This window comes from Protopterus annectens, chromosome 10.part0, assembly GCF_019279795.1.
Source record: "Protopterus annectens isolate FY-2018-M chromosome 10.part0, PAN1.0, whole genome shotgun sequence".
NCBI lineage: Eukaryota > Metazoa > Chordata > Ceratodontiformes > Protopteridae > Protopterus > Protopterus annectens.
In genome coordinates, this window is record NC_056744.1 from 1,824,059,368 (window position 1) to 1,824,083,350 (window position 23,983).

At 43.6% G+C, this 23,983-nt stretch overlaps 1 protein-coding gene across 4 annotated transcripts in view; it reads left to right on the forward strand.

Moving 5' to 3' along the window:
* PFAS (phosphoribosylformylglycinamidine synthase) overlaps positions 1 to 23,983 on the forward strand; it is a 517,919-nt gene that overhangs the window by 365,455 nt on the left and 128,481 nt on the right. For all 4 annotated transcript variants that reach the window (XM_044086680.1, XM_044086681.1, XM_044086677.1 and 1 more), the window contains one exon: positions 2,888 to 2,979. In XM_044086680.1, coding sequence (XP_043942615.1) covers positions 2,888 to 2,979 — 92 coding nt within the window. The remainder of the gene's footprint in view (positions 1 to 2,887; positions 2,980 to 23,983) is intronic.

Sequence of the window (23,983 nt, forward strand, 5' to 3'; positions counted from 1 at the left end):
TGAGCCTTGCCTAAAAATGGCACTGTGGGGTAGCAAGAGCCTTTGCCAATATCCGAAAGCCCAGGGGTGACAAGTGCAAGCAGTCCCTAGCGCAGCATCATGGCTTGTCGAGCATATCATCCCAGGCTGGCAGGCATTGGATCCCCTTTGAATGACACCAGTACTTAAGCCAATTGTTGAAATTGATCATCTTGTCTTCATATTGTGGCATCATTCTTGGTGAGGGTAAGATGCTACTCAAGGTCAGGGTCATACCGGCCTGGGCTACATGCTCAGAGAGCTCCTCTGTCTCTTTTCATGTAGTCCAGGGAGGTACGTCTCAGGTCATTCACACCAGCATGGACAATGACTGAGTCATATTTGTACTTGCCTTGGAGTGACCTGAGTGCTTGTGTTATGTGGCGGATCCTAGCGCCCGACAGGCTGCTCACCGTAACCTTCTCCTTGTTCAGCCTGGTGAGCAGGACGTCAGTGTGCCTGACGATAGTCACCTATTACAAGTGTATCAGGTGTGTTGTTTAGCCTTAAGGGCTGTGACTGTTCGGCACACTGGCTTTGTGAGATATGTGTTGCACGTGTTTTGTTTTGGGGTAGCGGTTGCTTGGGTGTCTGCTTTGGAGGTCTCTGCTGCTTAGGCAGATCTTTATTTAGAGCCTCCAAGTATGTTTTTGTGTGATTATGTGTTTGGTTTGCTGTCGTGGTAGGTCTATGTGAGACTGGAATTGTAGTGAGTGTGGTTTCCTTCTCCTCCTGACTGGTTATGCCAGTACTGAGTTGAGAGAGCTTAGCGTCCAGTTTGGCTATATGGTTGCATCTCTCACATGTGTTGGAATTTGTTGGGAGGAGGAGAGGGTTGTCTGTGTACATGAGGCAGTTGTAACATTGCCTCAAAATTCCCAGGTTCACCAGCTGGACCGGAGAGTAGATTGACAACTGACCTTTGGACATGCTAGAATAATATTGGGAATTCTTTTATAATTGAAAACAAGGGCCAATGGGGAGTGAGGGTGTAGTGCTTTTAATTTTTAGTGCTGATTTATATAATTGCTTTAGTGAGTAAGTGCCAGGTAACTTAAGTGCAATGTGTTACAGGTAACTTAAATGCAAAAACGACAAACAGTAACTTTCTTTCAAGTGAAACAAGGAAATAAGTACAGTAAGCAATGCAGATATCACTTGGGATCCACAGAAGTGCTGAGAAGCCGCGTTTTAGGTGGAATTAGCGTTCCAGGGATATAACAAGCAAACAAACAACAAGCATACAAACAAAGCTAGATTCAGCAGGCCTGGATCTAGTCTATGCTACAGCAAACAAGGTGTACCAATTTCAGTAAGAAACAGTTCAAATATGCAGGCACTATAAACCTTTAACCAGAAATTCCCAGCTCAGAAGGGCAGAGTCCAGCCTCTCCTCCCACAAGAGTGCAGACCACGAACCTTCTTAATGTAAAATAACTGGCCTGAAGCCCAAGTGCATAAACCAGAACTAATGCACTTTAGGAATAACAGACACTGAGCTCTCAATCAGCAGTTCCCAACTTAGAAGGATGAAAGCTACCTGTCCTGCCACCACAGTGCATGCCACAAACCTTCCTAATGTAAAACAACTGGTCTGAAGCCCAAGTGCTTAATCCAAAAGACTTAGAATGATAGCTACACTTTAATCAAGTTACTACCAAGCAGTAATAAATACAATTGAATACTTTAAATAATGCCTGGATTAGTGCTCAAGTTATACAAACAAAGCTAGATTCAGCAGGCCTGGATCTAATCTATGCTACAGCAAACAAGGTGTACCAATTTCAGTAAGAAGCAGTTCAGATATGCATGCACTATAAGCCTTTAACCAGAAATTCCCAGCTCAGAAGGGCAGAGTCCAGCCTCTCCTCCCACAAGAGTGCAGACCACAAACCCTCTTAATGTAAAATAACTGGCCTGAAAGCCCAAGTGCTTAAACCAGAATTAATACACTTTTAGAATAACAGACACTGAGCCCTCAATCAGCAGTTCCCAACTTAGAAGGATGTAAGCTACCTGTTCTGCCACTACAGTGCAGACCACAAACCCTCTCAATGTAAAACAACTGGTCTGAAGCCCAAGTGTTGAAACTAAAAGGCTTAGAATGAGTTACACCAAGCAGTAATAAATACAATTGAGTACTTTTAAGATGATGCAAAAGCAAAATAAAGTAGAAAGAAACACAAGTACAGTAAAAGCAGATTAATTTTTTTTTTTTTCAGAAAAGTAGCAAAAGCAGTAGTAAATACAATTTTCATGCAGTGCAAGCTGGCACACTTGAATATGTAGCAATATTAGTCCACACACAGTTTGAAAAAATGTAATTAAATTAAAAAGGACTAAAAGCAAGTGCAGAAAGGGTTAATTAGGTAGAATGCAGTGAAGAGATGGGCCTGGGGGAGTGTCTTAGAGTAAATCTACAGTGGGGTGGGCACTGCAAAACCAAATTTAAACTACAACCAAGAACTGGGAGGGGGGGGGGTAGGGAAAACAATTTCAACACAGATGTGAGGAATGTGCAAATTATAAAGCCAAAAAATATATACTGTTTTCTTTCTGTTAGTCTCTCTCTCTCTCTCTCTCTATATATATATATATATATATATATATATATATATATATATATAGATATAGATAGATATAGATAGATAGATATATGTATATATACATATGTATGTGTATGTATGTGTATATATATATATAGATATACAACAGATATCGAAGCAAACAATTTAGCTCTATAATCCAGAAAAGTATACTCAGCTCTATGTATTTGCAGATAGTTCTGCAAGGCTGTCTCTCAAACTAAGGTTCCAGTTTGAATGCAGATTGTTAATTCTCACATCTTTCATCGGCTTGATTCTTACAGGTCATTCTGCACCTCGGGTGGCAGTTGTGCGTGAAGAAGGCAGTAATGGAGACCGTGAAATGGCTGCATCCCTCCTGATGGCTGGTTTTGAGGTATGTGAAAGGTCATATTTCTACAGTATTGTAATAACCATAAGAGGCGGTACTTCATGAGGCAGGGAGACCCCGTTCTTATTATCTTTGGTGCGATATGACATCAGTCTGGTAGTTTATCTGTAGGTAACTTAAATATCCAGCAGCTAGAAAACACAGTATCAGAGCACCTGAGCAGGTAATTAGGTACCCATAAAACACAGTATCAGAGCACCTGAGCAGGTAATTAGGCACTCATAAAACACAGTATCAGAGCACCTGAGCAGGTAATTAGGTACTCATAAAACACAGTATCAGAGCACCTGAGCAGGTAATTTAGGTATCCATAAAACGCAGTATCAGAGCACCTGAGCAGGTAATTAGGTACTCATAAAACACAGTATCAGAGCACCTGAGCAGGTAATTAGGCACTCATAAAACACAGTATCAGAGCACCTGAGCAGGTAATTAGGTACCCATAAAACACAGTATCAGAGCACCTGAGCAGGTAATTAGGTACTCATAAAACACAGTATCAGAGCACCTGAGTAGGTAATTAGGTATCCATAAAACACAGTATCAGAGCACCTGAGCAGGTAATTAGGTATCCATAAAACACAGTATCAGAGCACCTGAGCAGGTAATTAGGTACTCATAAAACACAGTATCAGAGCACCGGAGCAGGTAATTAGGTACTCATAAAACACAGTATCAGAGTACCTGAGCAGGTAATTAGGTATCCATAAAACACAGTATCGGAGCACCGGAGCAGGTAATTAGGTACTCATAAAACACAGTATCGGAGCACCGGAGCAGGTAATTAGGTACTCATAAAACACAGTATCAGAGCACCTGATCAGGTAATTAGGTACTCATAAAACACAGTATCAGAGCACCTGAGCAGATAATTAGGTATCCATAAAACACAGTATCAGAGCACCTGAGCAGGTAATTAGGTATCCATAAAACACAGTATCAGAGCACCTGAGCAGGTAATTAGGTACTCATAAAACACAGTATCAGAGCACCTGAGCAGGTAATTTAGGTATCCATAAAACACAGTATCAGAGCACCTGAGCAGGTAATTAGGTACTCATAAAACACAGTATCAGAGCACCTGAGCAGGTAATTAGGTACCCATAAAACACAGTATCAGAGCACCTGAGCAGGTAATTAGGTACTCATAAAACACAGTATCAGAGCACCTGAGCAGGTAATTAGGTATCCATAAAACACAGTATCAGAGCACTTGAGCAGGTAATTGGGTATCCATATGAATGGGGGATGGACAAGAATGCAGTCCTCAAGTTTGTAAAGATGCAGGGGGATTCATAGCTCTTAACTGTCCAGATTTGTGCATCATATTTTTAGTCTGTTCCTCAAAAATGTGTGGTTTTCTGGCAAATCACTGAGGACTGAAGTCATTAAATAAGGGCATACATTTGAATTTCAGACTTTATATCTTTCAGAAAGTGTATGTTAACACAAATACTATTATTCTAGCAACATTCTAAGCTTGTAAGAGCAGTATTTGAAATCTAACCCTGTTTTGGGTCCTTTGTCCCACCATTATTTTAGGCTCTGTCCAGATGTCTTGCCCTAAGAATTTGAGAGGTAAGATGGGATGTCATAGATGAACTTGCATCCCAAATAATACCCAAGTAGAATTGATTGCACCTGTATTTGAACTCCCTACCTATCAATTAACAAAACCTGCATACAAGTGTATTATATGTGTGCACCACAGGAAAAGTCTAAAGGAGGACACACTCAGGAGTGCAACATCCCATCCCCTCTTAAAGGGCACTACAGTATTAGCACTCCATCGACATGCTGTGGGAGTAGAACCCACAGCCTTCTGCACCAAAGGCAAGTATGCTACCTTTTGAGCTACTAACACTGCCCAGAAACCAGGGCAGGAATGGACCCTCTCCATTCTGTGTTCTGTATCTGCTTTACATATTAACACCAATTCTTCCTGTTCTTAGAGTGTTAAATAGTGTGAAGGGAATACGTAGAACTGATGTCTGTAACCCTTCATGGATCAAGGCAGGCATGGTCTTCGCACAAAGTTCAGATATACCAGTGCTGTCCTTTTACCCTTCCCACCAGCTGCACTCTGATAATCCAAGAAGTGGAGACATTGGCTCATCATACTCAGGTGTCTCATGCTAAAAGCATGGAGAATTTCTAGTTAGTTCCATAGATTTGTGTGTTCCCTGTCGAGGTGCTTTATATATTGCAGGAAGCCAGAAAACTAAACACTAAAAAAAGTTATACCTGGCCAAATGGAAAAGGCTGTTCATCTGATGTATTAAAAAGTTTGTTGACCCATCTTCCTCATTAAGCCCTTTGATGCTGCACTGTTTTTCTGAACTGTTAAATCAGGACTTGCCTGTGTGCCTTTCAGGTTGAACACGTTTGACATTTTAGTTTGCTCTGGTGGACTGTGCATTTTCTGCTAGTTCTGTTGTGAAACTGCTCCTAAAGGGTACCCTTCCTCTCCAGTGTGTGTGTGTGTGTGTGTGTGTGTGTGTGTGTGTGTGTGTGTGTGTGTGTGCGTGTGCGTGTGTGTGTGCGTGTGTGTGTGTGTGCGTGCGTGCGTGTGCGTGCGTGCGTGTGCGTGTGTGTGCGTGTGTGTTCTCCAGGGGTCTTGAAGGTTGGAAATGTGTGATTAAAACAAAAAGAAATGAGACTCACATTTTTGACATGGTTTTCTTCTTGTGAAGCTCTTATTTGGGAAAACTATCTTTTTTGGGGAAATCTGTTTGGCTCCTTTTCTTTTATTCAGAGCCACAGAAAAATTAAAGACTTGTCTAAACCACGTTTTTTACGGACAGTTGAGTGTCATGCTAACAGGACTAATGACTTTATAGTGAGGACCTCTTTATCTCACTTTTATTAGGGAAAATGGGTAGTTGACTACCCAGTCATACCTTGTCTACATTAGTAACTAATTCTGTCACTTTCTGCTGATACATAATGACATGTCCATTGTGGGCCGCCTCGCTTAGGTGGTGATATAGCCACAAAAGCAGCCTGCTTTAAAGACCTTGCTACATCTCAGAATTTATTTATTTATTATTTATTTTACATTTGTTAACCGGGAAATTTCGACTGGACCAGGTCCATTTTCAGCAGAGGCCCGGGGAGAAAAGCTCCAACATCAAGTTATACAAATACAGTACATCCAGCATAATACACAAAACAGGTTACATCATGTATGCTGAGCATAGTAATATAACAAGAATTAATAAAAACACTCCAGGTAAAAGATATAGAACATAGGTAAAAAGACAATGTCAGTCATACTTTGGTAAGAAAAGAAAATATATCAAGTAAGATTCTACAGTTAAAAGTACCCTTTCAGATGACCAAGCCTACAGGGGATAAGAGCTCCAGCATGTGATCAGAGAGGAATTTGGGGAGTTAATAGTAGTATGGGTAGGTTTATGTGATACAAAGGCATAACCATGTACTAAGAAGGTGTGATTTGAGGGAGTTTTTGAATATGGATGTGGAGGGGACAGTGGACACAGATAAGGGAAGAGAGTTCCAATTTCTGGCAATGGTGTGGGAGTAGAGCGCTTTCCCTGCATTATTGTTAGCCTTGGTGATGGAAAGGAGAGATTTTTCACTGGATCTTAGGTACCGGTTTGCAGTATAGACAGTAAGTAGGTTGGATAATGAGGGGTTTTTTTTCAGGATATTTGAGAATATTGTAGGCTGTGCCCAGCTGGTGATAGTTAAGTAGCTGTGGTTGCTCAAGCCATTTTAGTTCTTTTAGTGCAGCACAGTGATGGGTTCTATAGGTTGAGTTAGTAGCAAACTTGGCTATTTTATTATAGCATGATTCTAGTTTGTCTAGGTCACATTGTCTGATTTGGGTAAGGATTGGTGCTGCGTATAATAGAGTTGAGAGGAGGTGGCTTTATGCAAGAGTGACTCTTGCTTTTTGTGAGAGAAAGGACTTATGCCTGTATAGGGAGCCTAGTTTTTTGTGTACTAGTTTTATGGAATGTGAGATGTGAACATCAAAGTGGAGATTATTGTCTATTTCAATGCCCAGAAGTTTGGTGTGGTTAGAAGGGGAGATGGTGGTGCTGTCATTAGAGGTTATGGTAAAGGAGATGTTTTTTTTTTGATCTATTAGGGGTAAATAGTAGCAGTTTTGTCTTTTTGGGATTTAGAATTAGTTGGATCCCAGATATCCATTTTTCTACTGAGATAAAGATATCTTGAGTGAGTGTATGTAGGGTGGTGGGAGATGACGCGGAGCAGATCAGAGTTGAATCATCTGCATATTGTATGAGTGTGGCATGTTGTGTAGAGTATTTGAGGTTATTTGTGAAAATAGAGAACAATAGCGGGCCCAGTATGGAGCCCTGTGGGACAACTATGGTGGTTGGAAGTTGTGTAGACAGAGTTCCTTTCCACTGGACTGATTGTTGCCTGTCAGACATGTAGCTTCTGAACCAGGCTATAGTAGAGGAGGTGAAGGATAATGATGTTAGTGAGTCTAGTAGAATGGAGTGAGAGGCCGTATCAAATGCTTTTGAGAGGTCTAGGAAAATGGCTGATACATATTTGTTATCATTCCTGTGAAGGTTTATATAATTAGTGAAATATAAAAGGGCTGTGGTAGTGCTGTGATGTGGACGGAAACCGTGTTGTGTGGTAGATAGTAGATTGTGTGTGTTAAGAAATGTCATCACTTGCAAGTGGATGCATTTCTCAAGAATTTTGGATAGGGGCAAAGGATGGCAATAGGTCGGTAGTTGGAGAATTCATAAGAATTACCTCCTTTATGGAGAGGAATGATGCGAGATACTTTCCAGAGTTTGGGTATGTAGGATTCTAGTATGGAGCGGTTGATAAGGATGGAGACAGGATATGATAAGGAGTCACTAGCCATTTTTAGGTATGCAGCAGGTATGTTATCAGCTGCTAGTGTGGTTGGCTTTAGTTTTAGGAGGAGTTTTTTGATAGTTGAGGTGGGCACTGGTGATAGGTTGAAAGAGGGGGTGGTGTGCGATAGGTTAGGTTGTGACTGAGGTAGACTATTTTTGGTTATTTGACTGGACAGGGCTAAGATGGATTTAGTAAAATGGTTATTAAATTGAGAAGCTATGTCTAGGGTATTGTTAGTAGAGATGGGTGCTGGGGTTGTGGTTTTGCCTGGCTTTAGTAGGGAGTTAATGGCATGCCAGAATTTTTGTGGACTATTTGAATATTTCCTTTGGGCACTAAAAATAGTTTTGTTTGTTTATTTTGGATTCAGCCTTGGCCTTGTTTCTAAGCTGTTGATAGTATTGTCTGGAGCTAGGTGTTTTGTCAGTTTTCCAGATTTTCCAGGCTTTATCTGTAGCTTTTAGTAAGGCTCTGGTGTCTCTATTTAGCCAGGGTGCGTAGTTGGCTTTAACTCTGATCTTTCTGCTGGGAGCTCGACTATTAAGGATGTTAGAGAAGGAACTACTTGGCCTTCTGTCCGCACCTTCTGTAAGCAACGTGATCTAGACTTTTATTTCAGAATCGGTGGCCTGCCTTTGAATTCCTAAGGTGCATGCTGTAATCCTCCTGCCATTTATGAGGTTAAGGATGTTCATCGTGTTTCACTGTTGCAGTCATTACAATTGGGTTATCCTGCTGGCAGTCTACCCTCAGTCGGTTATCCTGCTGACAGTCTACCCTCAGTCGGCCTGAATTCCAAAGTCTAGGTCCGGCATCGGTTGCTGTCGCCTCTTCCCTGACGTCAGTGCACCAGGGGTATATAAGATGCAGCCGACACCATTTTCTTCAGTCTTTCTTGCCGCGTGGCGCCCGAAGCAAAAGCAGTTTGCAAGTGCCGGTCGGCCGACTCCTGAGTTTTTCAAATACAAATTTCAGATCCAAAGTCTTCATTAATGCTAAGTACCCCGTTGGGGAAAGTTTTTCTTGCTCCAGACCGATGTCAGAAAAAGTTAACAATTGTATTTCTTGTGGGAAGCAAATACCTCATAAGGATTTTCATTCTTACTGTATTCTTTGCCTAGGCCCTGACCATAACGTTGATAGTTGTCCGTTTTCTGCTAGATTAACCAACGCACTATTAATCGTCGGTACGATTTTGCATTCCATTACTTTGGCAGAAGATTTAACTATATAATGCCGTCGGATTAGCCGACTACCGGAGTTTATAAAAAACGTAAAGAAAAGGACAGGCATCTGAGATCCAAAACCAACGATGAGGCTTCTTCTAGACCTGTCGCTGGTTCTCAGTGAGGCGCTTTCGCAGCCCCTGACGCCCGCTACCTCAGTGCCACAGGCCACTTCCGACTCCCACGTGGAGCCGACTAGGCCCCTGGATACTCAAGGTATTGGACATTCAGAAACTATTCCCTCAGATGGGTCTGGAGCCGCTGAGCAGGCATCGGCTTCTGAGGGAGTTTTCAGGCCTACACAGTTATGTGTGAAACCTACTTTAGCTACAAAGACTAAAGCAGCCCTAAAGACAAAGAAACAAGTACAGCATTCACCGGGACAGGCCTCCATGCCTAAAAAACAGATGCTCAAAATGGCCGAAGACCTTATTACTTTGATCAGGGGATCTCATTCCCCTCCTGATAAGAGGCCTAGGCAAGAGTTAGAATATGAATCTTCAGACCAGGTTTCCATTTCTTCTGATTCCTCCTCTGAACAGGATTACTCTCTTCCTCCCTATGAGGATTCTGATGCTGAAGAATCTATACCTTCAGCCTCTCCTCCTGAGGATTACTCTTTTGGAGAAACTCTGCATACTATGAGGGAGCATTTCCACTGGGAGAGCCAAGATTACTCAGAATCCAAGAAAAGGCTCAGAAACTGCCTTTTATTACCCCAGCACAGGCCCCTTGCTATCCCGCCTGTTTTAGACATTGTAGATGATGTATTTTCAGAGTCTAGTCTTTCTCCAGACTCTTTACCACCAGCCCCTGTTAAACCAGGCAGATACTATAGGGTTCCTGATTCGCATACATTTCTCTAAGAACCGTGCAGCTGACCCAGAAACCATCTCTCAGGGTCCCAAAGGGGTCAAGACTTCTACTGCAAAAAACCCTATCCCCTCTGATAGGGATTCTAGGGCCCTAGACAGATGGGGCACAAAGATTTATACCTCTGCTACCTTGGTGGTAAGAGCCTTAAATTGCCAATTTCATAAGCTGAAGTATCAACAATATCTTATGTCTTTGCTTAAACAGAAAATGTCACTAAATGCAGAATGTGCAGACAACAAGGAAATGCAGGATTTATTGCATGCAGCTGAACAAGTTGGAAAGCATACTTTGCAATGTGGTTTTGATTCTCTTGAGGCCTCCTGCAGGGCCGCGGTTACAGGTTCTGTCATTAGGAGGCATGCTTGGTTAAAAGAACAAAATCTGCCTGATCATGTTAAAGAAAAACTATTAGACGCTCCTTTACAGCATGATACTTTGTTTGGTGTTAAAGCAGAAGAGGTGTTGAAGAAAATGGAGAACAAAGCTAAATCTGTGCAAACAGTCAAGGATTTCTTACAGGTACAGCCTCCCAGATTTAGCAGGAACTGGCCTATAAAGAATTGGTCCTTTCCAGTGTCAGACAGACCACAAAGGGGCAGATACAGACGCCCCAGAGGCAGATCACAGCCCCAAGGCTCATACAGGCCTAAACAATGGGGTGCTTCTACCTCCAAGAGCAGAGAGGAAAAATCACAGCCATTCAGAAAACAGTCTCAATGACTTCCCACTTCCAGCACCAAGCACTTATCTTTTGGCAGCCCCTTTGGGGGGAAAACTAGCACTTTTTTCACAAAATTGGCAAATAATCACCCAGGACAAATGGGCTCTGAATATAGTTTCACAAGGCTACAGGTTCCACTTTCACACCCTGACAAAGCTAAACGGTATGCCAGACCTGCCACGCAATCAATGGGCAGAGGCACAAAAACAAGTTTCATCCCTCATGGACATGAGGGCCATTCAGCAAGTGCCAGAGCAAGAGCAGGGACAAGGATTCTATTCAAGACTGTTCTTGGTACCCAGAAAGGACAAAGCCTGGAGACCAATACTGGACCTATCTATTCTAAACACATATCTGGATATTCCAAAATTCAAAATGTTGACTCTACAGCAGCTTCTGCCCATGTTGGGCAAGAAGGCTTGGCTTGTGGCCTTAGACCTAAAAGAGGCATACCTGCATGTCCCTATCAGACAAACATGCAGAAGATACCTCAGATTCAAAGCTGGCTCAATGCATTACCAATTCTCTGCACTGCCCTTTGGCTTATCTACTGCACCCAGGGTCTTCACAAAGTGCTTGGCACCAGTAATTGCATTTTGCACAGAGAGGAATACAAATATATCCTTACTTGGACGACTGCCTTATACAAGCGGAGAACAAGGACATTCTACTACAGCATCTGGCGTTTGTAAAGAGATTGCTAACAAGTCTAGGGTACACAGTAAACGAAAAGAAATCAAAACTCGTACCCTCTCAAGAGATAATATTCCTGGGTACAAGCTTAAATACAGCTGCCCAGATGGCTTATCTCATGCCAGACAAGCACAGACAACTGACTACTTATTTCAAAATGTTGGCAACAAAGACCCAGTTATCTGCAAGAAAAATTCTGCAGGCTTTGGGTTTCATGGCATCCAGCATTCTGCGAATTCCATATGCAAGACTGCATATGAGGAAACTTCAATGGTATCTAAAAAGTGTTTGGACTCAACATTGCCACAGCCTGGAAACAATAATTACCCTCATTCCCTGCCTGCAACAGGAGTTTCGATGGTGGACAATAGCCTGTCACTTACAACACGGGACAGCCATTCACCTTACCCACAGCCAGGCAGACATTGACAACAGATGCATCAGATTATGCCTGGGGGGCCCGTATGGCAGGAAGATGTATTCAGGGCACATGGTCCGCAAGTCAAATGTATCTACATATCAATCAAAAAGAGATGCTAGCTGTTCAGAATACCCTGACAGCCTTTAAGGATCTTCTTCATCCAGGACAACTACTAATAAAGACAATACTGCAGTCATGTGGTACATAAACAGGCAGGGAGGCACGCATTCCTAACCTCTCTGCAGGCTAGCCATGAACTTGTGGGATACAGCATTGACTTACCAAGTACATCTGCAAGCACAATTCCTGCCAGGAAGGGCAAATACTCTGGCAGACGAACTAAGCAGAAACCTAATGGATCCCCACGAGTGGAAATTGGATCCACAAGTATTCAGCATGATAACAAGGACCGGGGGATGCTCGGACATAGACCTCTTTGCCTCCCCTCACAACTACCAACTACATCTGCACAAGGACTTATCAAAAGCTAGTATGGAAAGTGGATGCTCTGTTTCAAGTGGAAAAATCTAACAGTATATGCTTTTCCTCCTCTGCGTCTCCTCCCCAAGGTACTCCTCAAGGTCAGACAAGAGAAACCAAATATGATACTAATTGCCCCAGACTGGCCCTGCCAGCACTGGTACCCAATCCTAAAGAGCTTGTCTCAATGCCCACCTTGGACATTACCTCAAATTCCTCACTTATTGACTCAACAAGACAGTCAGATACTGCACAGCCACCTCAAGACCTTAAACCTGGCAGCATGGTGGATAATGTAGCCTCTCAAGACACACCTCTCTCTAAAACAGTGATGGATGTTATTTTGGAGGCCAGGAGGCCTAGCACCAGGAAATTGTATGCAGAAAAATGGAAGAGATTCTGTGCTTGGAACCAGGCACAAGGTTTTGATACGACTGTTCCAAATATTCCTCAGATTTTGCAATACTTAACTTAGATGCTGGATAAGGGCCTTTCTTTTTCATCAATTAAAATTTATGCCTCTGCCATTTCAGCTCATTACAATATAGAACCACCTATTTTTTTTTCATCCGTTACTAAGGCAGTACCTCAGAGGGGCCAAAAACATAAGACCCCCTAGGAGAGCACCAATACCTGCATGGGACCTCAACTATGTCTTGGAAAAACTCACACTGCCTCCGTTTGAGCCAGCCTCTGCAGCTGATATAAAGTTCTTATTCTGGAAAACAGCTCTGCTCCTAGCAATAACCTCCGCTAGGCGCGTTTCAGAGTTACAGGCACTCATGGCTGTGGAACCCTTTATCATTTTCCATCTTGACAGGGTTTCTCTGAGGACAAACTCTACATTTATGCCTAAGGTATTGTCCAGTGTGGCCCTTAACCGAACAATCCATTTGCCTACCTTTTATCCAAACCCACAGAGTAAAGGTGAGAGAATTCTGCATTCTCTGGACATTCACAGACAGCTACGCTTTTACTTGGACAGAACCAAAGCTTTCAGAAAGACTGAACAACTTCTAGTTTCATATGCTGCAGCATCACAAGGAAGGCCTATCTCAAAGCAGACTATTTCAAAGTGGATAGGCCACTGTATTTGTTTCTGCTATTCACATCATGGCAAATCAGTGCAATCTTGTTTTCCATACTTTCCTAATAGTTTGTTCCAGTGATCAGATTTTGCTGATCCCTGGGCTTTGTCTTGGTTCCTGTGTTTCTCCATTTTCCTTGTTTGGTCAGGGGGAAGTTTCTTTACTCACCAGTGAGAGTGGGGAGTACTGAGCTGCCTGTTTGTCCTCAGAGGAGTGGTTTAAGGCAGTAACTTGTAGTTTATTGGCCATTTTGGGTCATTTCCTGTCTTTTCCAGCCCCCTGCTATAAAGCACGCTTTAGCGCGGAGTTGCTACAGGAGCACGCAAGAGCAGCGGCAGTTAATCAAGGTTAAACTATTCGGGCTACCTAAAGCCCACTCTTCAAATTTTCCCTTAAAACAGCCTTCCTTGAACTGTACTGCTGATCAAACCAGCGTATTCTATATCTAAAAAGTTCAGCTCTACTTGATCCTTAAGTAGACTATTCTCTATCTGTAAAGCCTAGCACTTGCTCCTAAAGTATTTTTTTACTTTGATATAGCACTTTTATTATACATAGTACCCCACCAGCCAAAAACCCCTATTCGATCACCCACATCCCCCGGAGTCTTTTTTAAAGCCTTTGTCTATTCCTTCTAGCATGTCGAGGGATCAGTTGCTAGTGTCCTCTCCTGCTCAGCTGGTGAATCTGGAAATATTGAGGCAATGTTACAATTGTCTCATGTACACGGACAACCCTCTCCTTCTCCCACAAAACACAAATACATGCGAGAGATGCAACTATATAGCCAAACTGGAGGCTGAGCTCTCTCAACATAGGACTGGCAAGACCAGACAGGAGGAGAAGGTAACCGCACACACCACAAACCCAGTCTCACATAGTACTATCACAACTTCAAATCATACACATAAATACACAAAGACATACTCGGAGGCTCTGATCAAAAATCTACCAAAACAGCAGAGGCCACCAAAACAGACACCCAAACAACTGCCACCTCAGGACACAACACATGCAACACATAGACCACATAGTCAGTGTGCCAAACGGTCACAGCCCTTAAGGCCAAACACAATGCCAGACACACTCGTCATTGGTGACTCCATAGTCAGACACATTGACGTCCCGCTCACCAGATTGAGTAAGGAGAAGGTCACAGTAAGCTGCCTGTCGGGCGCTAGAATCCGCCACATAACGCAAGCACTCAGGTCTCTCAACAGCAGGTACAAGTACGACTGTCATTGTCCACGCTGGTGTGAACGACCCGAGACGTACCTCCTTGGACTGCATGAAAAGAGACATAGAGGAGCTCTCTGATTATGTAGCCCAGGCAGGTATGACCCTGACCTTGAGCAGTATCCTACCTTCACCAAGAATGATACCACAATACAGAGACAAGATGATCAGCTTTAATAATTGGCTTAAACTCTGGTGTCATTCAAAGGGGATCCAATGTCTGTCTGCCTGGGATGACATGCTGGACAAGCCAAGCTGCTTCGCAAGGGACAGCTTGCACCTGTCACCCCTGGGCTTCCGGATATTGGCAAAGGCTCTTGCCACCCCCATAGTGCCTTTTTAGGCAAGGCTCAAATTCTAAACCTACCACCCTAGAACACAAAAAGTAAAAAACTAAGGGTAATGCTGCTCAATGCCAGAAGTCTCAACCTCAAGATGCACTTTTCGAGGCCCTTCTCAGTATGGAGAACATCGATGTCTGTGCTGTGACTGAAACCTGGTTCAAGGCTCGAGAGCACCCGGCACTATCAGGTTTTACCTCATATCATGCGTTCGGCCCCAAAATCCGGACAACACCAAGAAAGGAGGGTGTCTATATTCATCAAGGACACCCACACCTCAAGGTTGGTGGCAACGACGATGCATCGGAGACCATCCAGGTGCAATTAACCATAGGCAAGACTGCTCTGCAATTTGTAGCATGTTACAGGCCACCCTCTCAATCTCAGGAACCTCACATAGCTTTCCTGAAAACACTGGAGGGGATAAATGCATCTCCAAACACCATCATACTAGGTGACTTCAACTACCCGAATATAGACTGGGATCACTACTCAAGCCCCAACACTCTAGCCCAAAGGTTCCTAGAGTTCATAAACTCAAATGCAATGGAACAACTAGTCACCATCCCCACAAGAGGAGAAAACATACTAGATCTCATCATCACGAACATGGGGTCACAATGTTCAACACCGGAAGTATACCCCTCACTGGTGAGATCAGACCATAAACTAATCTCACTGGAAGTCCACATCCCGCCCCACCTGAGATAAAAAAAGACCACAGTGAAGAACTTCTCAAAAGCCGACTTCACACTTCTAAAGACTGGTGTGGTCTCCTTTAAGGCCCCCGAGCCTGCGGAAACCATTACTCAAGCCACTGAATCACTTACAAATGCCTTCTACCAGCACCTACAGGACTGCATGGATCAGGCAATCCCAAACAAAACAAAGACTCTTTGTACCAAAGGCAAGCGTCCAGTCTGGTGGACCCCAGCCATAAACAAGCTCTACAACAAAAGGAGGAAGCTACTACAAGATAGAGCAAAGTCCTTAAAAGGGAAGACACCTTTGATCATTATAAGTAAAAAACTAAGATCTCTCATAAAATCATCCAAGACAAATTTTGAGAGACAAGTCGCTAAGGACTCAAAAGACAATCATAAGGCCTTCTTTAGCTATGTTAGAAACCTGGGAGGAAACTCCCATATATGCTCAGAATTAGTTCAAAATGATGTAAAAATTACTGAACCTACAGACATTGCCAACATACTGGCTGACAGGTTCAGTGCAAACTCCCCCCCTCCCCCCCAAAAGGTGAGATATCTATACCAGAGGATTGTAGCCCCCCAAACATCTCTAACTCTCAGGTGAGTACTGCTCTCTCCAAGGCAAAAAACACAGCATCCATGGGACCAGATGGTGTCCCCGGTTGTGTGCTCCACGAACTCAATGAGGAATTAAACCCGCAGTTAGGGCAGCTGTTTAATCTTAGCCTCGCCTCAGGATACGTGCCCAAGGAGTGGCGTAGGGCAACTGTGGTCCCACTTCACAAAGGCGGTGCCTCCACCGACCCTGGAAATTACCTTCCCATCAGCTTGACAAGCCTGATCTGCAAAGCTATGGAGAGGACCATAATGGAACTCATAAATAAAGACATGGGGGACTTGCAGACTTTGGATCCGACCCAGTTTGGCTTTGTCAAAGGCAGATCATGCCTTTTAAACTTGGTTGACTTTTTCGAAACAGTCACCAAGGCCATTGATGAGGGAAAGGCAGTCCACACAGCCTACCTTGACCTGGCAAAGGCTTTCGACACAATACCCCACTCAGGTATCATTGAAAAACTCATCAGCTTAAATGTAAACCCATACGTCACAAAATGGGTTGCAAACTGGCTAAGTGACAGAACCCACAGGGTCAGAGTTGCTGGCGCCATGTCAGACTCGAAGCCTGTCACAAGTGGTGTCCCACAGGGCTCCGTCTTGGGCCCACTCCTGTTCGGCATCTACTTTTCAGAAGTACAAGCAAACACAGGAGGATTATGGCTGACAAAATTTGCAGATGACTGCAAACTGGGCGCCATAGTTGAGAACACATCTGACACAGATATCCTTCAGAAGGGTCTTATAGAAATGGATAACTGGTGCCAGAGCCATGGCCTAAAGTTAAGCCAAAAATGCATAGTCATACCCTTCGGGAAAAACAAGGTTACCCCTAGCTACCATATAGGCGGCAACCCACTAAGCACAGAAGAGGTTATCAGGGATCTGGGGACCCAGGTTGACAGTAACCTTTCATTTGATACTCACGTTGCCAAAGTAGTTAGGAAGACCTTCTGCATTGCCCACCTGATCATGAAGGGATTCACATCTAGATCAAGGGAGGTCATCGTCCCCCTGTACTCATCAGACCAATGATTGAGTACAATGCCCCATTCGGAATGTATCTGACACGACACCTGCAGCAACTGGAAAGGCCCCAAAAGTTCCTCGCCAAAAGGATAAAGCGTCTCAAAAATATGTCCTATGCTGCCCGACTGAAGGAACTCCAGCTCTATTCAGTCGCTTACCGTCTGCTCAGAGGTGACCTGTGCCTGACATACAAGGCCATGTCCAACCCAGAATTGATGAACATGCTTCACCTCAAAAAATCTAGATCTCTCAAAACTACAAGGGCAGGAGACTTAAACCTTGACACGGTTATTAATAGGACGTGCTGGAGGGACAGATTCATCACCCAGAGACTCCCTATGCTGTGGAACAAAATCCTGGTACATGTGAGGCAGAGCACCTCGCTGGCTTTGTTCAAGAGAAATCTTGACCAATGGATGGGAGATTGCAGATATACCCCAGGGATTATCTCAGTGTCACTGCTTGACAGAGGCACAGCAAAATAATGGGCATAGTATCCTCCAATCTAAAGGGGTGGCGAAAGCCACAAAACTCTGGGCTAGGCTTATAAATGCCCTTGGGCAGATAGCCTAGTATGAACCTATGAACCTAAGGACATTAGGCCACATTCAATCAGAGCAGCAGCCACTTAGCAGCCTTTCTCAGAGGAGTACCAACCAAAGACATCTTAGAGGATGCAACTTGGAGTTCAGTGCCTACTTTTACAAAGCATTATCACTTACCACTCTACTCTAAATCCAGGGTAGGCTTTGCCACTGCAGTTCTGCAGGGCCCGATGGCCTCTCTTTGGGATTCAACCCAATTGTAATGACTGCAACAGTGAAACACGATGAACGTAGTACTGTTGTGTACCTACCATAAATGTAGATGTTCGAGTGTCTTCGCTGTTGCAGTCCAGGTTACCCACCCACCATCCCCCTTTTCCTTGCTGGGACTTGACTGTACTTCTCTGTTCTATACAGCCTATGTGGTGTATTTGCTTGTAGATGAAGGAAAAGTTGTTTTTTGTGCATGTATGCTTATTGGCATAATTTGGCCTACCATTTTTGGGGCACCTGACATCTGGGGCAAGAAAAAACTGAAGAAAATGGCGTTGGCTGCATCTTTTATACCCCTGGTGGACTGACATCAGGGAGGAGGCGACAGCAACCGACGCCGGACCTAGACTTTGGAATTCAGGCTGACTGAGGGTAGCCTGCCTGCAGGATAACCCAATTGCAACGACTGCAACAGTGAATACACTCGAACATCTACATTTATGGTAGGTACACAACTTTACTTTTGCTTTAACAGCTTTGTAATCTGTATAATATGTAGGCAGTAGCAACAGTCCTTGTAATAAAGTACATGTGTCTTGTGTGTGTTTGCATAACTAAAAAAGCTTGAATACTAAGATTATTGGTGTGCAGTCGGGGTCATCCACCTACCTCCTAGCTGCTTTTCTGTACCCTGTCCTTTTTGCAGAAGGTGCTGTTGCTGGACACCTAAAGGTTTAGGCAGTCATGTGGCTTTATCTGGGTACACCTGACTATATTTGACATCCTTTTTTTCCTAGTGATGCCCCTCCGATCTTACTTAGTTCAGAGACTTCAGACATACTTCTTTGTGTTTTTTTTGCAGCAAGATAGAACAGAAGATGGGACAAGTTAGTGTCCCCTTTTATTGGCAAGTTTCCAGCTGATGTCTTTGGTATGAGAAAGTAACTCAGTGCCACTGTGGACTCATGTAATTGTTGAAGTCAGGCAAAAAGACTGGAGTCCACATGTGGAAGATATGTAGGTTAGAAGGGTCCTTGAGCAAACTCATTAACTGTTGACCATCAAAGTGCCTACGGCTCCAGATCCCATGTTGGAACTTACTGGTGCCCAGGTTGCCATCCAGTTTCTTCTTAAAGGTATGGGGTAATTGACAGCAGAATTTATTTCATTGACATGCAAGTCTTGGAGATATGAGACTGTTTTATGGTACAGTTAATATAAATGTTTAAGGCTGTGTGTCCTGTTCATGTGATAAGGATTCTAGGCAGTAGGTTTCAGATTGCAGCAAGTCCTGTAATGCTTTGTATATCAGACACAAGTCTCTTTCAGGAAGGTGACAACATTTGGGTCAGCTCATGTTTCCAGACCTCTGGGCTGCAGCCCCTTCAAACTCATCTTAATTTTTTTAATTGTGTTTCCTTGGTTTTATTTTTTATTTCCTGCCAAATAGTTGACTTTTTTGTGTGCAGATAATGAACTTGTGTAGCTGCTTACATGTGTGTGTCTGGGCGTCTCATTTCTGTTAAAAAAAAAAAAAAATAGTGATTATTATTAGCTGTGCTCCTCCATAGTGAATACAATGATTACATGTTAATAGCCAGCTTGTTGTCATTTCTTGGTGGTGGGTTTGAAATGGCTTTTCAGTTGGTAGCTTTTTGAACTCTTAGACTAAACAGTAAATTCCTGCTGGCTCTAGCAGAATCACATGAGTGATGCATGAGGTATCCTAAAAGTCATCTAGTCCGAAGCTGGCACCTTCACAATCTTCAGTCTTCGTGCTCTGCCTCCTCTACTCATAATGCCTTGCCCTACCAGTATCTCCTCAGATGTTCTTTATGTATTCACTGTTGCAGTCATTACAGTTGGGTAATCCTGCTGGCAGGTTGCCCTCAGTTGGTCTGAATTCCAAAGTCTTGGGTCCTGCGTCGGTTGCTGTTGCCTCTTTCCTGACATCAGGTTGTCAGGGGTATAAAACATGCAGCCGACACCATTTTCTTCAGTCTTTCTTGCAGCGCAGTGCCCAAATCAGAAGCAGTTTGCAAGTGCCGGTCGGCACTACTGAAATATTCGAGTTTGAGTTTCAGAAAAGCTAAGTACCCCATTGGGGAAAATTTTTTTCTTCCTTTTTACCGATGTCAGAAAAAGTTAATAATTGTATTACTTGTGGGAAGCAAATACCTCATAAGGATTTCCATTTATACTGTATTCCTTGCCTAGGCCCTGATCACGTGCCTGGCTGTCGGTTTTGTGCTAGATTTAACCAGCGCACTATTAAGCGTCGGTATATCTTTGCATCAAAGTATTTTGGAAACAGATTTAACTACCCAGAAATGTCGGATAGCAATCCGACTACCGGAGTTCATAAAAAACGCAAAGAAAAGGACAGAGAAAGGCAGTCGAGATCCAAAACCGACGACTAAGCTTCTCCTAAGCCAGTCGATGGTTCACCGGTACTCAGTGAGGCTCTTTCGCAGCCCCTGATACCCGCTACCTTCGAGTTGCAGGCCTCTGCCGACACCCATGTGGATGCATGCTGCAAGATACTCAAGGTATTGGACCGACGGATGTATCTCCCTCAGATGGGTCCGGAGCCGCTGAGCAGGCACTGGCTTCTTAGGGGTGTATTCAGACCTCAACATTTGTATATCAAACCAACGACAGCTGCAAAACCAAAGACAAAAGCAACTTCTAAAACTAAAAAAATGGCGCATGAGTCACTCGCACAGGCCTCTATGCCTAAAAAACAGGTGATCAAAATGGCTGAAGACCTTATTACCTTGATCAGGGGTACCCATCCCCCTCCAGATAAGAGGCCTAGGCAAGATGCTGATTATGAATCTTAAGATCAAGTTTCTATTTCTACTGATTCCTCTTCTGATCAGGAATTATCTATACCTCCCTATGAGGATTCTAATGCTGAAGAGTCTATTCCATCTGCATCTCCTCCTGAGGATTATTCATTTGGAGAAACCTTGCATACTTTGAGGGAGCATTTTTACTGGGAGAGTCAAGACTTCTCAGAATCAAAAAAGAGGCTCAGGGATTTCCTTTTCCCTCAGCACAAGCCATTCCCCCTGTTTTAGACACTGTGGATGATGTGTTTTCGGAGTCAAGCTTGACCCCTGACTCCTTACCTCTGGCTCCCAGTAAGCCTGACAGATATTACAGTGTCCCTGACTCACATAAATTTTTATTTAGAAACCCTGCTGCTGATCCTGAAACTATTTCACAGGGTCCAAAGGGAGTTAAGGCCTCAACAGCAAAAAATCCTACCCCCTCTGACAGAGATTCAAGGGCACTAGACAGATGGGGAAAAAAGGTTTATACATCTGCAACCGTGGCAATCAGGGCCTTAAACTGTCAATTGCATATGCTTAAGTTCCAACAACATGTTATGGGATTGCTGAAACAGAAAATTATGTTGATTTCAGAATGTGCAGAAAATAAAGAATTGCAGGAATTATACCGTGGTGGTGGTGCTGCGGTAGCATTGTCGCCTCACAGTAAGACGTTGTCCTGTTCGATTCTCAGCTAGAATGTCTCCTGCGTGGAGACATGCATGAATGGCCGTACCTTCATTGAAGGTTGTGCATCAGGGATGGTAACTTGGCATGTAAAAATCAACTACCAATCATTAGCGGACCGGAGTTCACTGTGGCGACCCCCAGCCAGGAAAAGCCGAAAGACACAACAACATTGCATGCAGCTGAACAAGTTGGAAAGCATACATTGCAATGTGGTTTTGATTCCTTAGAGGCCTCCTGCAGGGCCGCAGTTACTGGTTAAAGGAACAAAATTTGCCTGATCATGTTAAAGCTAAATTGCTAGATGCACCTTTACAGCATGATTCTCTGTTTGGTATTAAGGCAGAAGAGGTTTTAAATAAAATGGAAGACAAAGCCAAGTCTATGCAAACTGTTAAAGTCTTCTTACAAGTGCAGCCACCAAGATTCAATAGACACTGGCCTACAAAAAATTGGTCCTTTCCTGTGTCAGACAGAGCTCAAAGGGGGCAAATCCAGATGCCCTAAGGGTTCCAGATACCAGGCGCAAGATTCATACAGGTCAAAGTAATGGGGCGCTTCCACCTCCAAATCTGGAGGAGATAAAGCACAAACCTACAGAGAGCAATCCCAATGACTTCCCTCTGCCTACACCAAGCACTTATCTTTTGATAGCACCCATAGGGGGAAAATTAGCACTTTTTGCTCAAAATTGGCAGTTAATAACCCAGGACAAGTGGGTACTAAACATCGTATCACAGGGATACAGATTCCATTTCCACACTCTGCCAATGACAAATGGTTGGCCAGATCTGCCAAAAAATCAATGGGCAGAGGCACAGAAACAGAGCATGTCCCTCGTGGATATGGGGGCCATTCAGCCAGTACCAGAACAGGAAAAAGGACAAGGTTTTTACTCGACTGTTCTTGGTACCCAGAAAGGACAAGGCCTGGCGGCCAATACTGGATTTATCGATTTTGAACACATATCTGGACATTCCAAAATTCAAAATGCTGACTTTGCAGCAGCTTCTGCCCATGCTGGGCAAGAATTCTTGGCTTATGACTTTAGACCTAAAAGAGGCATACATGCATGTCCCAATAAGACAATCGTGCAGGAGATACCTCAGATTCAAGGCTGGCTTAATGCATTACCAATTCTCTGCACAGCCCTTTGGCTTATCTACCGCGCCCAGGGTCTTTACAAAGTGCCTGGCACCAGCAATTGCATTTTGCAGACAAAAAAGTATACAAATAGATCCTTACTTGGACGACTATCTCATTCAAGCAGAGAACAAGGACACTCTTCTTCGACACCTGGCATTTGTGAAAAGGCTTCTAACATGCCTAGGGTACACAATAAACGAAAATAAATCACAACTGGTACCCTCTCAAAAGATAACATTCTGTGTGCAATCTTGGATACAACTGCCCAGATGGCTTACCTCATGCCAGACGAGCAAAGACAGCTGACTACTTACTTCAAACTGATGGCAACAAAAACCCAGTCTTATGCAAGACAAATTCTACAGGCTCTGGGCTTCATGGCATCCTGCATCCTATTAATTCCATATGCAAGACTGCATATGAGGAAACTTCAGTGGTACCTAAAAAGTTTATGGAGTCAACATTCACACAGTCTGGAAACTGATTCCTCTCATTCCCTGCCTGCAACAGGAGTTTCTGTGGTGGGCAAAGGCATGTCATCAAAACATGGGACTGCACTTCACTCTACCCCTGCCAGCCAAACCTTAACAGACGCATCAAATTATGCCTGGGGGGCCCACATGGCAGGAAAATGCATTCAGAGCTTATGGACACCAAAGCAGGAAAATGCATTCAGAGCTTATGGACACCAAAACAAATGCATCTACATATCAACCAGAAAGAGATGCTGGCTGTTCAAAATGCCCTAACAGCCTTCATGGACTTACTTCATCCAGGATAACTACTGATAAAGATGGACAACACCACAGTCATGTGGTATATAAACAAGCAAGGGGGCACACACTCATACCCCCTTTGCAGATTAGCCATGGCACTGTGGGACACAGCTTTGACCTACCAAATACATCTTCAAGCTCAATTCCTGCCAGGAAAATAAACTCTGGCAGACGATTTAAGCAGAAACCTTATGGATCCTTACGAGTGGAAACTAAATCCGCAAGTCTTCAGCATGATATCAGAGAAATGGGGGACCCCAAAGAGAGATCTATTTGCCTCTCCTCAAAATTATCAGTTGAAAAGATTCTGCACAAGGACTTATCACAGACAAGCATGGAAAGTGGACGCCCTATACTTCATTTGGAAAAACCTATCCGTTTACACCTTTCCTCCTCTGCCTCTTCTACCCAAGGTCCTCCTAAAAGTCAGACAAGAGAAGCCAAAGATGATATTACTTGCCTCGGATTGTCCCTACC